Raw genomic sequence first — 20,491 nt, forward strand, 5'->3', positions numbered from 1 at the left:
GAAAAATAGGCCCACAACATTAAAGATCCAGCAGTATATTTAACCGTGGGCATGGGGTACTTTTTATCCATGTGTGCACCAAACCCATCTGGTGGGTTTGCTGCCAAAAAGCTCTTTTTTTTTAGTTTCATCTGACCATAGAAGCCGGTCCCGTTTGAAGTTCCAGTCTTGTCTGACAACTGAATATGCTGGAGATTGTTTCTGGATGAGAGCAGAGGATTTTTCTTGAAACCCTCCTGAACAACATGTGGGGATGTAGGTGCTGTTTGATCATTTTTTTTAGGCTTTCTGAGACTCAAGATTCAACTAATCTCTGCAATTCTCCAGCTGTGATCCTTGGAGAGTCTTTGGCCACTCAAACTCTCCTCCTCACTGCGCATTAGGACAATTTAGACACACGTCCTCTTCCAGTCAGATTTGTAACATCTTTAGTTGATTGGAACTTCTTAATTATTGCCCTGATAGTGGAAATGGAGATTTTCAATGTGTTAACGTTTTTCTTATAGCCATTTTCTATTTTGTGAAGCTCAACAATTTTTTGCTGCACATCAGAACTATATTCTTTGGTTTTACTCATTGTGATGAATGATTAAGGTAATTTGGCCTTTGTGTTTACACATATTTGTACTCCTGTGGAACAGGAAATCGTGGCTGGACAATTTCATGTTCATGATCACCCTGGTGTGCTAAAAAAATGTAAATAATGGGAATATACTTGAGAGATATTTTATTCTAGGGGTGCCCCCCCCCCTTCAATTATTTTCCTTCAATGAAAGGTTAGATTTTTGCTAATTTTATGAATTAAAGATGAAACAAACAAAAAAAACAAAAAAAAAAACAATGCAGATTTATTTTTATAGTCATCTTTGATCATATTTACCAAGGGTGCCAATAATTCTGACCACAACTGTATATAGATCAGTGGTAGTGGCTTACCTTAAAAAACTATATATGTAGGTTAAATAATTTTCTAATATTTAATAACTTATCATGGGTTTTGACACTGTAATAACCATCTACTTTATTTTATCCAATTCGACAGGGATGACACTTTATTTTAGAACAGAACAAAATGCCTTCAAAACAAACAATTATGCTATGAAAATCAATTCAACAGACAAATATGGTTCCTAAAATGAATAGTAAGCATGATATTATTAGGAAACGATATGTATATATATATATGCATAAACTCAGCAAAAAAAAGAAATGTCCCTTTTTCAGGATATTAATGATTGAACATTTTAATAATTTGGAATAATTTGATCCTCTGACATACTCATGGAAATGTTCTTAATTTTTTTTTTTTTTTTTTTTTTTTTTAAAACAACGATTTTAATAGTCTATAACCAGCTTTACGATTTTGTTACAGTATTTGACCATCCAACTTAAAAAGCTAGACAGATACCAGAGGAGTTTTAGGAGGTGTAGTTGGAGCAAAAACAAATACAGTAAATTAGTAGAAAAATAAAAATGTGTTGGCTGGAGAACAATGCATTTTTGACTAATATAATAATAGAAATTTATATAAAACTGTGGACCAACAACCAATTACCTCCAACACATTTAATAAAGGATTTTCCCTGTTAATGTACAATAGGCCTAAGATGTATTTGAGCACTTGAGCCACTCTCAATGTATGAATACCTTACATTAAAATAATACAACAAATGGCATTCATTTTAAAGAAAATATTGCATAACTGTTTAAGCAAAACATTTCACAAAAAGTTAGATTTAAAATGAAAAATGTGGACATTTCTAGTCAAATTTAGTAGTCCAAAGTTAGTATGAACTACACTTATGGATACTCTACCTGTGTGAACTGCAGAGGAAATGACTTCATACATCCAGTTAAAATACCTTGGGACCATTTGGTTAAAAGATTGCAGGAATGGCTCAGATAAATTATCTCTAACTTAAGAAAAGGTATAATGTCATTGGTTTTGCAGATGCCAGCCACTTGGTTTGACATTTTGTATCTACTGACATTCAAACAACTTTTACTTTTGGGGCCACTGTTTATCACATGACTGCATTCTGATGGATTCTTGCATCACAGTTGTCTGTAAGTATGTAAGGATATCCACATAGTAAAATCATAGATATATTTTGTTATATATATATATATTTGAGTGCTTAAATTGAAAAAAAATCAGGCTCTGATCCATAAATTGGCTAATTAAATTTATTAGATGTACGCTTATAAAATGGCAGGATAATTTGGTCAGTCAGTTTAGTCAATAAACAATGGTTTCAGGAGTCAGACCAATAAGCTGAAGGGAAGACCTACATTGAAACAGACTCTGGAAAAGCATTTGTGTAATTTGTACTAGAAAATGAATGCTTAATATCATCTAACAGAATTCAAAGCTTACCAAATTGTTTAATAGTGCTTCCATTGTAGTTGTTTTGCTATATTTATGTTGTAGTGAGGCAGTTACCATTCCAAAGACTCGTTACAGGTCATCAACACAAACTATGATCATTTCCCAAATCACAAAAAAAAAAAAAAAAAAAAAAACTTCAACCGTTAACAGATTTCAAACAGGGATCTCATCTGCATGGACATGAATGGCACTTCACAGCAATGCTGCATAAACAGTGCCACCATTACACTTTTATTGTTCATGATGGCTTGTACAATGACAGAGAGGGTCAAAAGAACCCCAGCACTCGCCTCCTGTAAACACGGTTGAACAGTATCTACCTGCTCATCCGTACACTCCTCTATCTAAGAGTTGCAGCTGCTCCGGAGAGCAGCCTCGTTCAAAGACAACCAAATGCAAATAAACTGCACAAACCCTGTAGCAGTCTTATATAACTAATGAGGAGGTATTCAAAAATACAGAAGGCTTGGCTGGTAGGCCTCTCATTGGGGCAGGTCATAATTAGCTTTAACTGTTCTGTTCTTTGGGCTGTGCAGAGGCTCTGTCAGTCAGCTTGGTTGGCAGTGGGAGTCTATGCAGCAGCTTCGCTCTCAGCCTCCACCGGTTGTCCTGTAGCACTCTCCACATTTTTGGATGCCTGGGGACAAGGAAAATTATGCAAATGTGGTCACAGTCCCTTTAAGGCAAGTCATTTCACTCAGTGGCCATCTTTGAAACACCTCTTGGGCAGCTATTTAAATCATGCAAGTACACCTCCAATCTCTTTAGGCCTGTACACACCGGGATGAATATCGCGTGCGATTATCGACGACGTTTAACGCCTCGTGACTAAACAAAGGGCGCCAATGTGAGTGTGCACACGGACATGAAAAACGGCAGGCGTAAAAGCGTCATTTTTTTAAAAAACGCCTCAGGGACGTTTTTTTTGGTTTGACGCACCGCGTTAAAAACTGGCCGACCAATGAGACTGGCGCTTTTGTTCACGTGCATGGAGCTGCTGAAGTTACAGTAAAACACGACTTGGTGGCGCTCAAGCACAAAACGGTCTTGCCGAGCACACACTGATACCAAGAAGAGGAAGTAAGTAGACGAGGAAGACCCCTACAAACTATGGGTGCCCTGCCAGTTCTTGGCCACACCAATAGATGTATATTATATGGCATTTTAGTTCTGTATTTTTACTTATTTTTATTTTACATTCAAGAAATATAGTTGAGAATGTCTATTTCATATGTTTATTTGCACTACTGTCATTGTGACTTATTTGCACTACCATTTCTGACTACCATCTCCTCATGTCATGTATATGCCATATGCCATTTTATATCTGTATTTTTATCTTCTTTAAATTTTATTAATATCATAAATATGTTTATTTGCACTACCGTTCAGCACAAGTGCCATATACTGTCAGGGAGTGAATTTGCACGTTCATTCGGCACATCACCATTGAAAATTGCTTGGGTATGAACACGAAAAACATCTCGAAAAACGATGGCGATAAGCATATGTATGAGGCTTTAGAATGGGGAAACATCAAATTCTCCAAAGCTGTTCACCAAGCTTATGATTAAATTTCATATTTGAAATTATTCAATATGGCGGAATAAGTCCCGCCACAGTGCACGTTTGTATATCTAAAGTCTTTGATACGGTTTCATATTCACAACAAAGTGCCATTACAAATTGTGTAAGCAGCTGTTTACGCAACCAACCTTCTTTTTCTTCTTCTTCTGTGCCTTGCGGCTGGCTGAGCTTTGCAACAATGCCTGTGGGGAGGGGAAAAAAAAAAACACGTGGCTCATTGTGTAGACCAGGTTTTCAAACTTTTTGTTGCCAAGAACACCCAAATGTGTCCAATGTTCCTTTCAGGGGACCCCTTTACTAAAATAGTAAATTAAAAATTGTCCAAACTATTATTTAGCAAAAATTCTGGTTTGTTTTTATATACATAGATTAATAAATGTACCATAAGACTAATTTATACAGTGAACACTATAAATATATATTAATCTTTGTTAAAGCTGTGTTTTGTTGTTTGATCAACACTAATGACTTAGACAGCAGCAGGTATTTATAGGCTGCTGTCACTTTAAGACCTGATCCAATTTCTTTCTCAACTGTTTATGTTCACTTAAGACATAACCGACTGTGTTCATGAGAATACTTGCCGAAATGGGTATTTTGACAATTTTGTGTACACATACGTACATTCAAGCACAAGGAAACGCGAAAGAGAAATCAATAAGGTGTTTGCACGCTATCTGAAACGTGCCTCTTTGTGTGTCTGTGCCTGGGGTGTGTGGAGCTGTACGCGCAGATAACAGCGCATGAGTACCAAATTGAGTTCTCATTTGCCTCTTCTTGCACTGGAATGGTTTAAAATCACTTGAATATTGAATATGAGCAAATGATATGATGGTTAAACTTTGAAATCAATAAAGCTAAAGTAAATGTATAATAATTCTTTCTTTGGCAATTTTTTAAATAACGTTATTGTTATTTTATTATATATTTAATCATTTATTTTTATGCTACTATTGACAATTATTTTATAATTAGACAATTATTCATACTTAGCTTTTTTCTATCCTCTATTAGAATGATTTGCATGTATAAAGGAAACTTTTTTATAAATATTGAAAACTAGTTCTGTCAACAGATTCATCATGATTGTCAACCAGTCCATAGAAAGCAGAATGAAAATAATGTCAAATTCTCTAAATGATAACTTTTGACATATTTTGAATAATTTTTTTAAAATAATTTTTTAACTAAAATTTTTCATGGACTTCTTAGCAGCCCCTTGCAGCCACCTGGGGTTAAAAACACTAGTTATCTGCGTTTAAGTCTCTTACCTTGAGCTCTGGGTCTTGTACTTCAAATTCAGACTTGTAAAGCTCTGGTTCAAAAGGCCCATTGGTGATACGCAGAGGGCCGTTTGCCATTAGCATCACTGTGAATTTAAACTGCGCTACATATTCACCTTGAAAGAGAAGAGGAGACGACAGAAGTTTTGACAAAGTGACTCTTGAGACTTTGCTGATGGCACCAAGCTTCTAAAATAGCAACTGTCTTTGACCTGGTCATGCGGCAAATGTGCTGGATGCGCTTCTCTGAGCACCAGTGTGACAGGAAATTATTTTTCATTTTCATTTAGTGATCTGTTGTAAAAGTTAACCATTTTCATGCTTCGTTGAACATTTTACATATAAAAGTGAAATTTTATGACTGAGGTACTTGTGCCTCACCTTCCTTCTCATGCAGGACGCTGAAGGGCTGAAGCAGCTCATGCTTGGCACACTCAACCACGCCCAGCCGAGCTTTACTCTCATCCTCAAACGCCCTGATAGCACACACAGACAGAAAGACAAGGAGAGAGACAAAAAGAAATGTGATGAACAACAGAGGTGAATAGTTTGTCTTGTGCCATCTGCTTTCAGTTGAGCTGCTATTATTGCAGTCATACGTTTGTTTGGGAGGGAAATGGAAATAAACATATAGCTTGAGTACACCAAGTCAAATGCATATATGTAAACATGACCTGGTCTAATATTTTATTTAAATGTTATTACATTTATATAATGCATTTATATTATTTATACACTACCGCTTAGTCATTTTTAAATGATTAATACTTTTAATACTAAGAATACTTTAAATTGATCATAAGTGATATTTATAATTGTTACAAAAGATTTTAATATCAAATAAATGCTGTTCTTTTGAACTTTGTATTTATCAATGAATCCTGGAAAACAAGAATATTTAGCAGCACAACTGTTTTCAACACTGTTAATGAGAAATGTTTCTTGAGCAGCAAATCAGCATATTAAAATGATTTCTGAAGGATCATGTGACACTGAAGACTGGAGTAACGATGCTGAAAATTCAGCTGTCATCACAAGAATAAATGACATTTTATAATATATTAATATTGAAAACAGTTATTGTAATATTTTTTCCCCACAATATTACTATTTTTACTTTATTTTTGATCATATATATTTAGCTTGGGTCAGCATAATAGACTTTATATAAAAAAAAAAAAAAAAAAAAAAAAAAAAGTACCAACCCTAAAGTTTTGAATGGTAGTGTTTATAAGAAAAAAAAAAAAAAAAAACAGACTTGTCTACTTTAAATTTTCATTTTTTTTTCAATTTATTATTTTATTAATTTATTATTATCAAATTATTATTTTATCTATCAATTAATTATTTTAATTTGTTTTATATAAATTCTATTCATATTAAAGGGTTAGTTCACCCAAAAATGAAAATAATGTCATTTATTACTCACCCTCACGTCATTCCACACCCATAAGACCTTCATTAAGCCTCAGAGCGTTATGAATCAGTGTGTTGAATGATGATTCGGATCGCGTGTCAAACCGCCAAACTGCTGAAATCACATGACTTTGGCGCTCCGAACCGCTGATTCAACACAAGAGATTCATAACACTCCGAAACTTCATGAAGCAGTGTTTTGAAATCGGCCATCACTATAATAAGTCGTTATTTAGTTTTTTTTGGCGCACCAAAAATATTCTCGTCGCTTTATAATATTAATATTGAACCACTGTACTCACATGAACTGATTTAAATATGTTTTTAGTACATTAATGAACCTTGAGAGGGGAAATGTCATTGCTGGCTATGCAGGCCTCACTGAGCCATCGGATTTCAACAAAAATATCTTAATTTGTGGTCTTACAGGTGTGGAACGGCATGAGGGTGAGTAATAAATGACATTATTTTCATTTTTGGGTGAACTAACCCTTTAATAGTTATCCTTCAACTAAATTAAAAAAAAAACTGATAAAGAAAATGATTTGGCAAAAGGATAAAAAAAAAAGTTAACTTCATTTTTCATTCAACTAACATTTAAACATGAAATATAGAAACCCTTACATTCAATTTGAAAGTGATATACTTTTTCCACACTTCTACATTTGAATTATTGAATTAAAGGGAAACAATCACGTCATTTGTTGGACTTTTGACAGCTCCAGGGCTCTTGTAAAAATTACAGATCACACTTCACCATTTCTGTTTTTTCTAGTTAAGAAACAACGATTTCAAAAACAACTTTGCTTTTCTAGCCAAGTTTATCTATTTGATTTACCCCTTTAAGAAAGGATTTATTCATTTTATTTATTTATTTTTTTAATTTTTAAGTGGTTGTCCTTCAAATAACTAAAGATGCTCAACTAGTGATAACAAAAATATTCAACCCTGACTTGAACTGAAAATAAATTACCTCAGAGTAAATGGCATGGCATCAAATCGCCGCTCCACCTCACTGAAGAACACCCTGGAGGTCTTCATCTTTAGGCCATACTGCTTACTGGGGTCTCGCTTGTAAACGGTGGTCCTCTGTCCAGAGTCTCTAGCCTGCAGGGACAGAGAGAGCGAGGTGGTCAGCTATCTATGGCAAGTTAATGGCAGACATTGATGGAACAGTGATGCTGAGACAAGTCTTCACCTTTCCCTCTCCAGTGCTGATGAGCACGTCCACAGCGTACACCTCATGCACTTCAAATTCTGCCTTCTCATGGTCCTTCCTTAGAGCAGACAAGGACAGAAAGCATTTAGCATAGAGGAACACTCAATCATTCTCAAAGACAATCTAGCACTTCATCATCCTAACTTTTGCTGGTCGGTGGGGTTCTGAATGATGGTCTTCTCTCCATCAATGACATGCTGCTTTAACTGATGAGACAGCATGCCTGTATAGAGAGACAGAATGAGTTTTAAAAACCACGCCATGATGCTTCAACAGTGAGCGAGTTCACGTTATGTTCAGCTCACCCTCTATGGCCATGCACTTGAATGATTGGGCAATCTTGTTCCAGGTCTCTGTGACCTGAGTGTTCTGAGAGACATAGAAAGACAGACGATGACAAAACTATTAAATATTTTCTGTAATTTTAATTTATATAAAGTTGAAATAAAAATAAACTATAGCTAAATAAAAAATATTTAAAGGGTTAGTTCACCCAAAAATGAAAATTCTGTCATTTATTACTCACCCTCATTCCGTTCCACACCCGCAAGACCTTCGTAAATCTTCGGAATGCAAATTGAGATATTTTTGTTGAAATCCGATGGCTCTGTGAGGCCTGCATAGGGAGCAATGACATTTCCTCTCTCAAGATCCATAAAGGTACTAAAAACATATTTAAATCAGTTCATGCGAGTACAGTGGCTCAATATTAATATTATTAAGTGACGAGAATATTTTTTGCGCCAAAAAAACAATAACGACTTATATAGTGATGGCCGATTTCAAAACACTGCTTCAGGAAGCTTCGGAGCATAATGAATCAGCTTGTGGAATCAGCGGTTCGGAGCGCCAAAGTCACGTGATTTCAGCAGTTTGGCGGTTTGACACGCGATCCGAATAATGATTCGATACGCTGATTCATTATGCTCTGAAGCTTCCTGAAGCAGTGTTTTGAAATCTGCCATCATTAAATAAGACGTTATTTTGTTTTTTTTGGTGCACCAAAAATATTCTCGTCGCTTTATAATATTAATATTGAACCACTGTACTCACATGAACTGATTTAAATATGTTTTTAGTACATTAATGGATCTTGAGAGAGGAAATGTCATTGCTGGCTATGGAGGCCTCACTGAGTCATCGGATTTCAACAAAAATATCTTATGGGTGTGGAACGGCATGAGGGTGAGTAATAAAAGACATTATTTTCATTTTTGGGTGAACTAACCCTTTAATAAATAAACTAAATCTAATAAAAATGAAAAAAGCACATACGATTACTAAAACTAAAATTACTAAAAATTTAATTTTTTGGATGAGGATGTTATTAGCAGTTAATTACAGGACCAGACTGATTCTATCTAACCTGATTCCCAGGCTTAACCAGCCGAAGAGCAGCTTCTGCACACAAGTGAGCAGCTTTAATCACATCCGCTTTCCGTCCTGTTACAGGAGCATCCTAGAAGAATAGCAAAGTAAACGTGAGTGCACTTTTAAACAGAAGGAAACCGAATGTGGCATTCACAAAGAAGAAAGGCATACCTTGGATGCGCCAACTACAAAGCTGTGAGCAATGTTGGAGATGAAGCCATCCACATGCACTCCAAGGTCACTGCGAAAAAAAAACAGAATGCAGTAATGAGGAAATGTGTTGATAACCAGATAAAAACATTATATATACAAAGAGAGAGAGAGAAATCAGAAATAATACTCACATTTTAACCAAGTCACCATCCTTAATGGTGTAGTCTGGATCGCTCTTTAGTGGTGAGAAGTGGCACACACAGTTGTTCACAGACACACATGTGGGAAAGGCAATCCCTGTCACACAAGAATACCACATATACATATGTATACACACACAAACACACACATATCCATCTATCAATATATATATATTAGAAATAAAAATAATAAAATTAAATCAATAAGAAATTACATTTTATACATTTCTTTAAATACAAAAATTTAAATATTTATTTTAATTATTTTTTTTAACAATACAAAAGTAATTTTAAAATAATTTAAAAGTCAACACATTCAAGATTTTAATGAATAAAATTATGAAAAAAATTGAGTTTTCAGAAACATTCTTACCTTTCTTTATTTCTTTCTCCTTCTTGAAGACCTTGCCTGTTTCAGCAGTGACAAAAGCATCTCCTTTCTCACACAGGCTGAGGACAGACACACCAGGCTTAGCTGCATCGATGAGGGTCTTCAAAGCCTCTGATAAGAAAGATTTCAAACAAAACAACAAAGTTTCAGACCCAAAGAACTGTAATCTAGTCTGAAGATATATACATAAATACACACACACACATATATATATATATGTATATATGTGTGTGTGTGTATGTGGGTTGGTGTGTGTGGGTGTACAGACGACTGTGAAACTCAACAGGAGAAAAGCAAAATGACAGGGTCAGTCACCACTCACTCTCATTGTAAGGAACAATATGCAACTAGATAAAAAAGTTCGTCGAGACAAACTTTAAGTTGGCTTGAAAAAGTTGGTCCAGAAAGTTTAAAGTAGTTTATAAAGTTTAAAGTTTTAGTTTAGTAGTTTTGAGACAGACAGACGGACAGACAGACAGACAGACAGACAGATAGATAGATAGATAGATAGATAGATGAGAAGTGATAGATGAGAAGTGATAGATAGATAGATAGATAGATAGATGAGTTTATGAGTTTGAATGAGGATAGATAGATGAGAAGTGATAGATAGATAGATAGATAGATAGATAGATGAGAAGTGGTAGATGAGAAGAGATAGATAGATAGATAGATAGATAGATAGATAGATGAGAAGTGGTAGATGAGAAGAGAGATAGATGAGAAGTGATAGATAGATAGATAGATAGATAGATAGATAGATAGATAGATGAGAAGTGATAGATAGATAGATAGATAGATAGATAGATAGATAGATGAGTTTATGAGTTTGAATGAGGATAGATAGATAGATAGATAGATAGATAGATAGATAGATAGATAGATGAGAAGTGGTAGATGAGAAGAGAGATAGATGAGAAGAGATAGATAGATAGATAGATAGATAGATAGATAGATGAGAAGTGATAGATGAGAAGAGAGATAGATGAGTTTATGAGTTTGAATGAGGATAGATAGATAGATAGATAGATAGATAGATAGATAGATAGATAGATAGATAGATGAGAAGTGATAGATGAGAAGTGATAGATAGATAGATAGATAGATGAGAAGTGATACAGATGAGATGTGATAGATAGATAGATAGATAGATAGATAGATAGATGAATGAGAAGTGATGGATGAGAAGAGAGATAGATGAGAAGTCATAGATAGATAGATGATAGATAGATAGATGGATGAGAAGAGAGATAGATGGATGAGAAGTGATGGATGAGAAGAGAGATAGATGAGAAGTCATAGATAGATAGATAGATGATAGATAGATGAATGAGAAGTGATGGATGAGAAGAGAGATAGATGAGAAGTCATAGATAGATAGATGATAGATAGATAGATGGATGAGAAGAGAGATGAGAAGTCATAGATAGATAGATAGATAGATAGATAGATAGATAGATAGATAGATGATAGATAGATAGATGGATGAGAAGTGATGGATGAGAAGAGAGATAGATGAGAAGTCATAGATAGATAGATAGATAGATAGATAGATAGATAGATAGATAGATGATAGATAGATGGATGAGAAGTGATGGATGAGAAGAGAGATAGATGAGAAATGATAGATAGATAGATAGATAGATAGATAGATAGATAGATAGATGAAAAACGAGATAGATGAGAAGTGATAGATGAGAAGTGATAGATAGATGATAGATAGATGAGTTTATGAGTTTGAATGAGGATAGATAGATAGATAGATAGATAGATAGATAGATGATAAGTGATAGATGAGAAGAGAGATAGATGAGAAGTGATAGATAGAGAGATAGATGATAGATAGATAGATGGATGAGAAGAGAGATAGATGAGAAGTCATAGATAGAGAGATAGATGATAGATAGATAGATGGATGAGAAGTGATGGATGAGAAGAGAGATAGATGAGTTTGAATGAGTTTATATAGATAGATAGATAGATAGATAGATAGATAAATGATAAGTGATAGATGAGAAGAGAGATAGATGAGAAGTCATAGATAGAGAGATAGATGATAGATAGATAGATGGATGAGAAGAGAGATAGATGAGAAGTCATAGATAGATAGATGGATGAGAAGTGATGGATGAGAAGAGAGATAGATGATAGAGAGATAGATAGATGATAGATAGATAGATAGATAGATAGATAGACAGACAGACAGACAGACAGACAGACAGACAAATGATAAGTGATAGATGAGAAGAGAGATAGATGAGAAGTGATAGATAGATAGATAGATAGATAGATAGATAGATGATAAGTGATAGATGAGAAGAGAGATAGATGAGAAGTCATAGATAGATATATAGATGATAGATAGATAGATGGATGAGAAGAGAGATAGATGAGAAGTCATAGATAGATAGATAGATGATAGATAGATAGATGGATGAGAAGTGATGGATGAGAAGAGAGATAGATGAGTTTGAATGAGTTTATATAGATAGATAGATAGATAGACAGACAGACAGATAGACAGATAGACAGATAGATAGATAGATAGATAGAGAGAGAGAGAGAGAGTTTAAATGAGTTTAAATGGCAGTAATAGTACATAGAATGGCAGCTTCATTGAGTCTAATGGGCTTCAGTGTGTTTAGATTTGAATTTTTGACAGTTGGAGTTTCACGGAATGTTCAGATTTTCAATGTAAGTCAATGGGAGTTTTTTCCAGTTTTAATCAGCATTTTTAGGAAAACCGTAAGTCGGATCAGTCTGAAAAGATATAGCAACTCGAGTCAGAACAGTTTGAAGGTCTAGTCCGAGTTTGGTGGTTGTAGCTTGAACAGTCTAGGAGGAGTAGCAATTAGAAATTTAGTCTAAGAAGAATAATAATAATAAGCTTAAATAGAAAAACAATATGTTGGCTTTTTCAAGCCAACTTAATTAAAGTGAATGGTGACTCAGGCTGTCAGTTACTTACATTCTGTCAAATATTTCCTTTTATAGTTCATAGTTATACAGGTTTAGAGCAACATGAGGGTGAGTAAAATGACAGAATTTAACTTTCTGGGCAATCACTTTATGTCGCTACGTTACAACTACAGCTAACTGGCTAACCTGCTAGCCGAATATTTAATAACACAAATAACGCAGTTAGGACTACAAAACATCAGGTGCCGATGCTTGTCGATACGACTGCAAGTTACGCCAAGTCAAAAAAACAAGAAATGACTAGCATCGATGCCAGTCACACTACAGCTCGCAGACACATGGCCGAGCGCTGAGCTGAACCTCCGCTCGGTCAAATTCAACCCTTAATCACGCATAAACCTCCAGAATCATCCTTACGGTTTGCTATGTCGGCCCCCATCTTGTACTTGGTGACCACCAAGTCATCAGCAATGGTCTGCTCTTGCTGGTCGTCGTCTCCTGACATGCTTGTCAGTTGTGGGATTCAAGAGGAGCTCGTAACTTTTTCCCTCGCTTCGCTTGCAGGATGATGGAGCACAGCACGCTTCAGATCTCACAGCCTGCGCCACCAGCAGCCGTGGAAACGCGCAAGATGGCCGATTACTGCACGGCTCTTCAAAATAAAAGTCACAGACCTGCAGACACACAGATAGAGTGACCTCTGCGGGAGCTCGAGGAAATATTAATGGACCTAATATCTCATTTCATATATATACTTTATATATACATAAAAAGTCTAAATGACATGAAAAGTAAAAATGATGAAACAGTCATAATTATGACATTAAAAGTTGTAATTTTGACTTTGTCAGTTATAAATTTGAAATAATATTTTCTACATTTATGTCATAATTTCTACTTATGTTATAATTATGCTTTACAAAGCATGATTTTTTTCTTATGTGATGGAAAAAATGTGTGAAGAAAAGAAAAGAAAAACCAAGCTAAACTAAACATCGCTTGTAAACAGAATATTTTTTATTGTGTGACTTTTCAATCAACCTGTACTGTTATCAACAACTGAAATACAAATTAACTAAATAATTATTTTATTGTTTCTATCAGATTTTATGTAGTCTCAGTCCTCAGAATAATATGCACAAGTTTCTTTGTAGTTATGACAATAGCTAGGACTCTAGATGTGCCTTTTTTCATTTTCTACCAGCTTGTTGAGTCCACTGTGGTTCATAAAACACTTCTAAATCTGCTGTTTATTAGACTGTGAGTACATTAATTTCATTATTTATTAGAAGAATTTCTAAATCTGAACACATGAAATCTGAGATTCCCAAATGAATGACTCTGGCAGTTACAAAATTAATAGAAATCAAATATTGAATCTTAAATTGTCATGTCTGACTTAAAATTGACCAATTTCATAGATAACACTCATAAAACTTAAGCAAACAACATGTAAACATTATTTTGTTGTAATGAGTGGTAGGCTATTTTATATAAGCCTAATCAATAAATGAAACGCGATAAACACATAACACATGAACAACAAAAGAATATTTATTTCACACGTATAAAAATGTTCTAGATTCAGTTTAGCTTAAATCATTATTTTCAAATTTTGCCATTTACCTATAGGTTAATAAAACATGCAACAATCTGGCTTGCACAGAACTGGAGTTTTAGTTCAGTCTTTATCTCTCTGATTAGAAAATACTGTTTTAGTCTTTCTACTACAAAATTGTATGATCAATTCAGTGTGTTACTTGCCATTTCATTGTAATTATGTGTTAAATTTAATAGCAATTTCTGAGTGAAAATTGTTGCAGAGTAAATCCTACATCAATTTTTTAATAGTTGAAATGCTTTTGTTGTAAAACTGATTTTTTGTAAAACTGATTTTTTTTTATAAATAAAGTGATTTTTATCTAAAAATATTTTCAAATATAATGACCTATGCTTGTTTGACATTGGTGACAGCAAAATCTTTACGTATAATAATGTGAACAATTAACTATGGGTGCCAATAAACGCAAGTAATAAAATGAAAATTACTTTATTCATTGAAAAAAATCAATATATAATAACTGTTTTTTTTCCAAAAAGAATTGTTCCTCATTGAATAACCAAAAATCATCATCATAAAAAACAAACATAATTGTATATACAAAACCACAGGAGTAGGACTTCAGAGACAAACAAGTGGAGGTAGGCCAATCTTCAACAAGACCAGACATTTTATACTATTATATAGTATATTTTGTTGGCACATTAGCATAAATTCATGTGTTCAAATGCTGAACACATGGTAGACATACATCCCTAGAAACATGCTGGTTGTGCCAGTCCATTCTGTTTCCATCGTTCATCCATCACATTGTTTCTGTTAGTGAGATTAAGTCATTAATTATGTACAAACAGCATCTTGCTTGTGGAATAATCTGCTGTGCCAGTAATCTGGGTTGTCAAATGAAGTGTTTTGCGCCTCTACTCCAGTACACACTTTTATGTAGGGTCTGAGACCAGGCTTTTGTGACTCCTCTCCCACCATGGGCCTTCCCTTTACTGGAATGTTCTGATAATCAGCCTGATCTCCATCCTCAGAGCCAGTTATCCCTGATGCCTCCATGTCTACATATTCACTGCGCTGTGTACTGCAATCAGAATCCTCATTTTCCTTATGTCTTGCTGTCAACCTTGGCGGCTCACTTACATTTTGGTAAATTGCTTCTTTTACGCCACTCTCCACCTCATCTGGACTGCTCGATGTGCTCCCCCCTGCTACGTTTTGCTGGTGTATGTCTGTACGTATGTCCATGTATTCATACTCAACCACCACTTTTTGTGGCTGCTGCTCTTCTTCTACAGCGCTGATCTCAGACTGACTCCTGTCAGTACATGTTACTGTTCCAACCAGACCGTATTCACAAGCAGCAGCAGACTCCAAGCCGTCTCCTTCAGGGGGACTAGTGGCCTTATCCGACTGTTCGGTTTGTGTTGAGTCAGTGTCTCTCTTCTGTGGTAAAATATTGCATGTGTAAGGAGAAGCAGGGGAAGATGCAGATGAAGCGTCAGTGCTGTCTGTAGGTGAAGTAGAAAGCCGAGGGGGCTCTTTGTTCATTAGTTCGTACTCTTGTGTGGTGTCTGTTTTTGGCGTCGAGTGAGCACTCTTGGAGTTACTGGATATCCTACTATGAGAAAAAGTGCTTCTGGAACCTAAATGAGAAAATATGTGTCATAAAAAGTCCCAGAGGCCACATGCACACAGCCATTTCACCTTTTAGTGCTTAATCCTGCTCTGTACACACACAGTTCAGTAATTTACGGGAGTGACCGCATTCTACAACTGAATTAACTCCAGAAAAATGCAGGTAGTGACAAACACATTTACAAAAAATCAATGCAGTGTGTACAGAACTGTACAACTAGTTGTTAATGATACATTTAAATGCGCATTAGGGATTTGTCTCTCTTCTGTATGTGTAGGGTTGAAGTCGTCATTTATATGATTAAAGTCATCCCTGATAACATTATTAATGAACAAACAAGCCTGAACTTCGAGATGAGACTTGAACTTGGATTGCCTTGTGATCCAAATGATAAGACCAAAATATTGAGACCCGCATATGTCCACTATAATAACTCCATTAACTTTATCATTTTATGAGCAAAGCTCATACAATAAGCCCACAGACGCTTATAATAAGTGGACATGGCAACACTGGAAGAGAAAGCGCTGCAAAGCAGCCTTCCAAACATAAACAAACACGGCGCTGCTGTTGGCAGTGGTTTTGTTAAAATTGCAGAACATAATGAGTCTTTGGTAGCTGTAATATTACTTTGATCAAAAATCGATACCAAACACGCGAGATGCCAGAATGTTGCTATGGTTACCACAGTGTGAATCATCTCAATTTCGGGAATGAGTCGTGTTCCGTACACACACAGAATGATAATTTAGGGAATTCACTGCTGTATTTAATGCGGTTATCACTCCTGAAACTTTACAGTGTGTACATGGCAAGTAATAAATGTGAGGTCAATATTGTTTTACCTTTCTCTGTGGGCAGCACGTATCCATAATGGTCCTCGTCTACGCCCTCCAGACCTGGCGAGAACGGATCTGAAGCCACAGACACGCCGGTGGACATGTAGGCGCTGTCCATACGGCTACGACCTCTGCGAAGACTACCTGTTTGAGAAGTAAGTTCAGCCATTTCAATGTCCCCCAGGGTCCCCCTGCCCTCCGAGCACTCTGACTCTGTCCTCACTGAGCCAGTCTTCCTCCTCTGGGCTCTCATCTGTGTGGAAACAACGCAAGTATATTATTTCATATTCTGTATTTATTTGTGATATAATGCAATGTTTTTTAAAAAGGGGACCATAGAAAAAAATGTTTTTTTTTTTTTGTTTTTTTTGAGGAATCTTAACGTTAACTGTAAAATTGATTTGGAACTATTTTATTTTATTATTATTTTATTATATTGAATACTGTGTTGGACAACTGACCTGTCTAGGGTCGTCCCCTGGGCCAGGGGTCATAGGGAGATAACCTATAGTTGTTGTGTGCTCTGAGGTGCCCTAAAGAGAGAGAGAAGGGAATCATTGTGCATGCTCAGTTTCTATTTATACCCAAGTATACCCAAGTTATTTCATTACTATTAGTGCTATTCAGAGAGGAATAACAAACGTAAACTACCATTCAAAGGTTTGGTGTCAGTAAAAAAATTTTTTTTTTAAAGAAATTAATACTTTTATTTAGCAAGAATGCATAAAAAAGTTAAAAAGTGACAGTAAAGACATTTATAATAAATATCCTGAATATCCTGCTTTGCCATCACAGGAATAAATCACATTTTTAAACATATTATTATAGAAAACAATATCAGTAAAATTTCACTTTACGGTTTTACTGTATTTTGATCAAATTAAAAGCAGATATGCAAATAAATGCAGACTTCTTTCAAAAACATTTTAAAAATCTTACCGACCCAAAACGTTTGAACGATAGTGTAAACATGATAAAAATGTTGGTTGAAGTGTATTGCAGACATCTCACCTTGTAGGAGGCCATACGAAGACGAGAATGACTTCTAGTTGGTGACAGCTGGAGGGGAGGAGTAGCAAAGCCATCCTGCAATACCTCATCATCATCATCTTCCTCCAAGTCTGCCACTAAATGAGAGCCTTTAACACGTTGGTGGCTTTCCTCTGCACCAGTGCAATTCTGAGCAGGCTACATTATGGCACAGAAATCAATGAAATCAGTTACAAACCTGCTTTCTAGTGCTCATATTTGACCACTTGCAGAAAAAAAATCTTGATTTCTTACTTTCACCACAAGGTATCGTGGTGGATCCCTTGCCATTCTTGTAAATTCACTGGCCAGTTCTTTAAATGTAGGCCTTACATTCTCATCAATCATCCAGCCTAGGGAAAGGCGGACAATAAAGAGTGTTTATAAAGACTTTCAATGTTTTAACAGTTAAAATGTTTCCCAAATACGTCTAGCATCCGCCTTACACTTGACCATGACCATGTAGACATCTATGGTGCAGATCTGTGGTTGAGCCAGCCGCTCTCCTTTTTCCAATAAACCTGGCACATCATGAGGATGCATGGCTGCATATGGCTCTGCTCCATATGACATCATCTCCCATACAGTCACACCTGAAATAAATAAGAAGAACGTTCACTCAGATAAACTTCAAGCAACTAAAACTGATATTCAACATTTCTGAGACTTACCATAGCTCCACACATCACTCTGATGAGTGTATCTTCTGAAGAGGATACTCTCTAATGCCATCCATTTTATTGGCGTCTGAAAAAAGAGACCATTTCATCAGCAACCTCAACCTCAGATTATGTGTTTTTTTTAGTAAACATATTTCTCGTATACATTTGATATAATTTATATATATATATCTATCTCTTTTTTAAATAAATAAATTATATACACGAACACTGAAAAATTTAGGGTCAGTAAAGGATATATTAAATTGATCATAAGTGACAAAAAAGACTTTTAAATTGCTACAAAAAAATCTAATTCAAATAAATGCTGCTATTTAAAAATGTCTATAATAATCAAGGAATCCTGAAAAAAGGTATCACGGTTTCCACAAAAATAGAACAGAAAACAGTTATTTTAAACTGTAATATTATTTCACAGTATTGCTGTTTTTAATGTACAAACCCGATTCCAAAAAAGTTGGGACACTGTACAAATTGTGAATAAAAAAGGAATGCAATAATTTACAAATCTCATAAACTTATATTTTATTCACAATAGAATATAGATAACATATCAAATGTTGAAAGTGAGACATTTTGAAATGTCATGCCAAATATTGGCTCATTTTGGATTTCATGAGAGCTACACATTCCAAAAAAGTTGGGACAGGTAGCAATAAGAGGCCGGAAAAGTTAAATGTACATATAAGGAACAGCTGGAGGACCAATTTGCAACTTATTAGGTCAATTGGCAACATGATTGGGTTTAAAAAGAGCCTCTCAGAGTGGCAGTGTCTCTCAGAAGTCAAGATGGGCAGAGGATCACCAATTTCCCCAATGCTGCGGCGAAAAATAGTGGAGCAATATTAGAAAGGAGTTTCTCAGAGAAAAATTGCAAAGAGTTTGAAGTTATCATCATCTAAAGTGCATAATATCATCCAAAGATTCAGAGAATCTGGAACAATCTCTGTGCGTAAGGGTCAAGGCCGGAAAACCATACTGGATGCCCGTGATCTTCGGGCCCTTAGACGGCACTGCATCACATACAGGAATGCTACTGTAATGGAAATCACAACATGGGCTCAGGAATACTTCCAGAAAACATTGTCGGTGAACACAATCCACCGTGCCATTCGCCGTTGCCAGCTAAAACTCTATAGGTCAAAAAAGAAGCCATATCTAAACATAATCCAGAAGCGCAGGCATTTTCTCTGGGCCAAGGCTCATTTAAAATGGACTGTGGCAAAGTGGAAAACTGTTCTGTGGTCAGACGAATCAAAATTTGAAGTTCTTTTTGGAAAACTGGGACGCCATGTCATCCGGACTAAAGAGGACAAGGACAACCCAAGTTGTTATCAGCACTCAGTTCAGAAGCCTGCATCTCTGATGGTATGGGGTTGCATGAGTGCGTGTGGCATGGGCAGCTTACACATCTGGAAAGGCACCATCAATGCTGAAAGGTATATCCAAGTTCTAGAACAACATATGCTCCCATCCAGATGTCGTCTCTTTCAGGGAAGACCTTGCATTTTCCAACATGACAATGCCAGACCACATACTGCATCAATTACAACATCATGGCTGCGTAGAAGAAGGATCCGGGTACTGAAATGGCCAGCCTGCAGTCCAGATCTTTCACCCATAGAAAACATTTGGTGCATCATAAAGAGGAAGATGCGACAAAGAAGACCTAAGACAGTTGAGCAACTAGAAGCCTGTATTAGACAAGAATGGGACAATATTCCTATTCCTAAACTTGAGCAACTTGTCTCCTCAGTCCCCAGATGTTTGCAGACTGTTATAAAAAGAAGAGGGGATGCCACACAGTGGTAA

At 35.8% G+C, this 20,491-nt stretch overlaps 2 protein-coding genes across 3 annotated transcripts in view; both read right to left on the bottom strand.

Annotated features, from left to right (window-relative positions):
• Window positions 1-2,173: 2,173 nt before the first annotated feature.
• On the bottom strand, window positions 2,174-13,589 carry pa2g4b (proliferation-associated 2G4, b). Its single transcript, XM_051879613.1, has 13 exons — window positions 13,346-13,589; window positions 9,992-10,120; window positions 9,610-9,715; window positions 9,437-9,506; window positions 9,261-9,353; window positions 8,200-8,263; window positions 8,039-8,117; window positions 7,874-7,952; window positions 7,649-7,782; window positions 5,641-5,735; window positions 5,248-5,375; window positions 4,105-4,158; window positions 2,174-3,026 (listed from the first exon to the last, which is right to left on the bottom strand). Exons 1-13 carry the CDS (start codon window positions 13,431-13,433, stop codon window positions 2,961-2,963), a joined length of 1,185 nt encoding a protein of 394 aa, XP_051735573.1. The 5' UTR covers window positions 13,434-13,589; the 3' UTR covers window positions 2,174-2,960.
• Window positions 13,590-14,460: 871 nt separating this feature from the next.
• The window catches only part of erbb3b (erb-b2 receptor tyrosine kinase 3b), a 28,088-nt gene continuing 22,057 nt past the window's right edge, over window positions 14,461-20,491 (bottom strand). For both annotated transcript variants that reach the window (XM_051880431.1, XM_051880430.1), the window contains 7 exons: window positions 18,671-18,746; window positions 18,446-18,592; window positions 18,255-18,352; window positions 17,982-18,158; window positions 17,432-17,503; window positions 16,977-17,223; window positions 14,461-16,138 (listed from right to left, as the gene is read on the bottom strand). In XM_051880431.1, coding sequence (XP_051736391.1) covers window positions 15,330-16,138; window positions 16,977-17,223; window positions 17,432-17,503; window positions 17,982-18,158; window positions 18,255-18,352; window positions 18,446-18,592; window positions 18,671-18,746 — 1,626 coding nt within the window. In that variant the 3' untranslated portion in view covers window positions 14,461-15,329. The remainder of the gene's footprint in view (window positions 16,139-16,976; window positions 17,224-17,431; window positions 17,504-17,981; window positions 18,159-18,254; window positions 18,353-18,445; window positions 18,593-18,670; window positions 18,747-20,491) is intronic.

This window comes from Ctenopharyngodon idella, chromosome 22 (genome assembly GCF_019924925.1).
Source record: "Ctenopharyngodon idella isolate HZGC_01 chromosome 22, HZGC01, whole genome shotgun sequence".
NCBI classification, from domain to species: Eukaryota; Metazoa; Chordata; class Actinopteri; order Cypriniformes; family Xenocyprididae; genus Ctenopharyngodon; species Ctenopharyngodon idella.

Excerpts from the sequence above, each read along its gene's own strand:
- pa2g4b (XM_051879613.1), bottom strand. The coding sequence starts at position 13,433 with ATGTCAGGAGACGACGACCAGCAAGAGCAGACCATTGCTGATGACTTG. Across the intron at positions 9,507-9,609 it reads GATGGTGACTTGGTTAAAAT|TGACCTTGGAGTGCATGTGG; the intron begins GTGAGTATTATT and ends TTTTTTTCGCAG. Across the intron at positions 7,953-8,038 it reads AACCCCACCGACCAGCAAAA|GAAGGACCATGAGAAGGCAG; the intron begins GTTAGGATGATG and ends GTCTGCTCTAAG.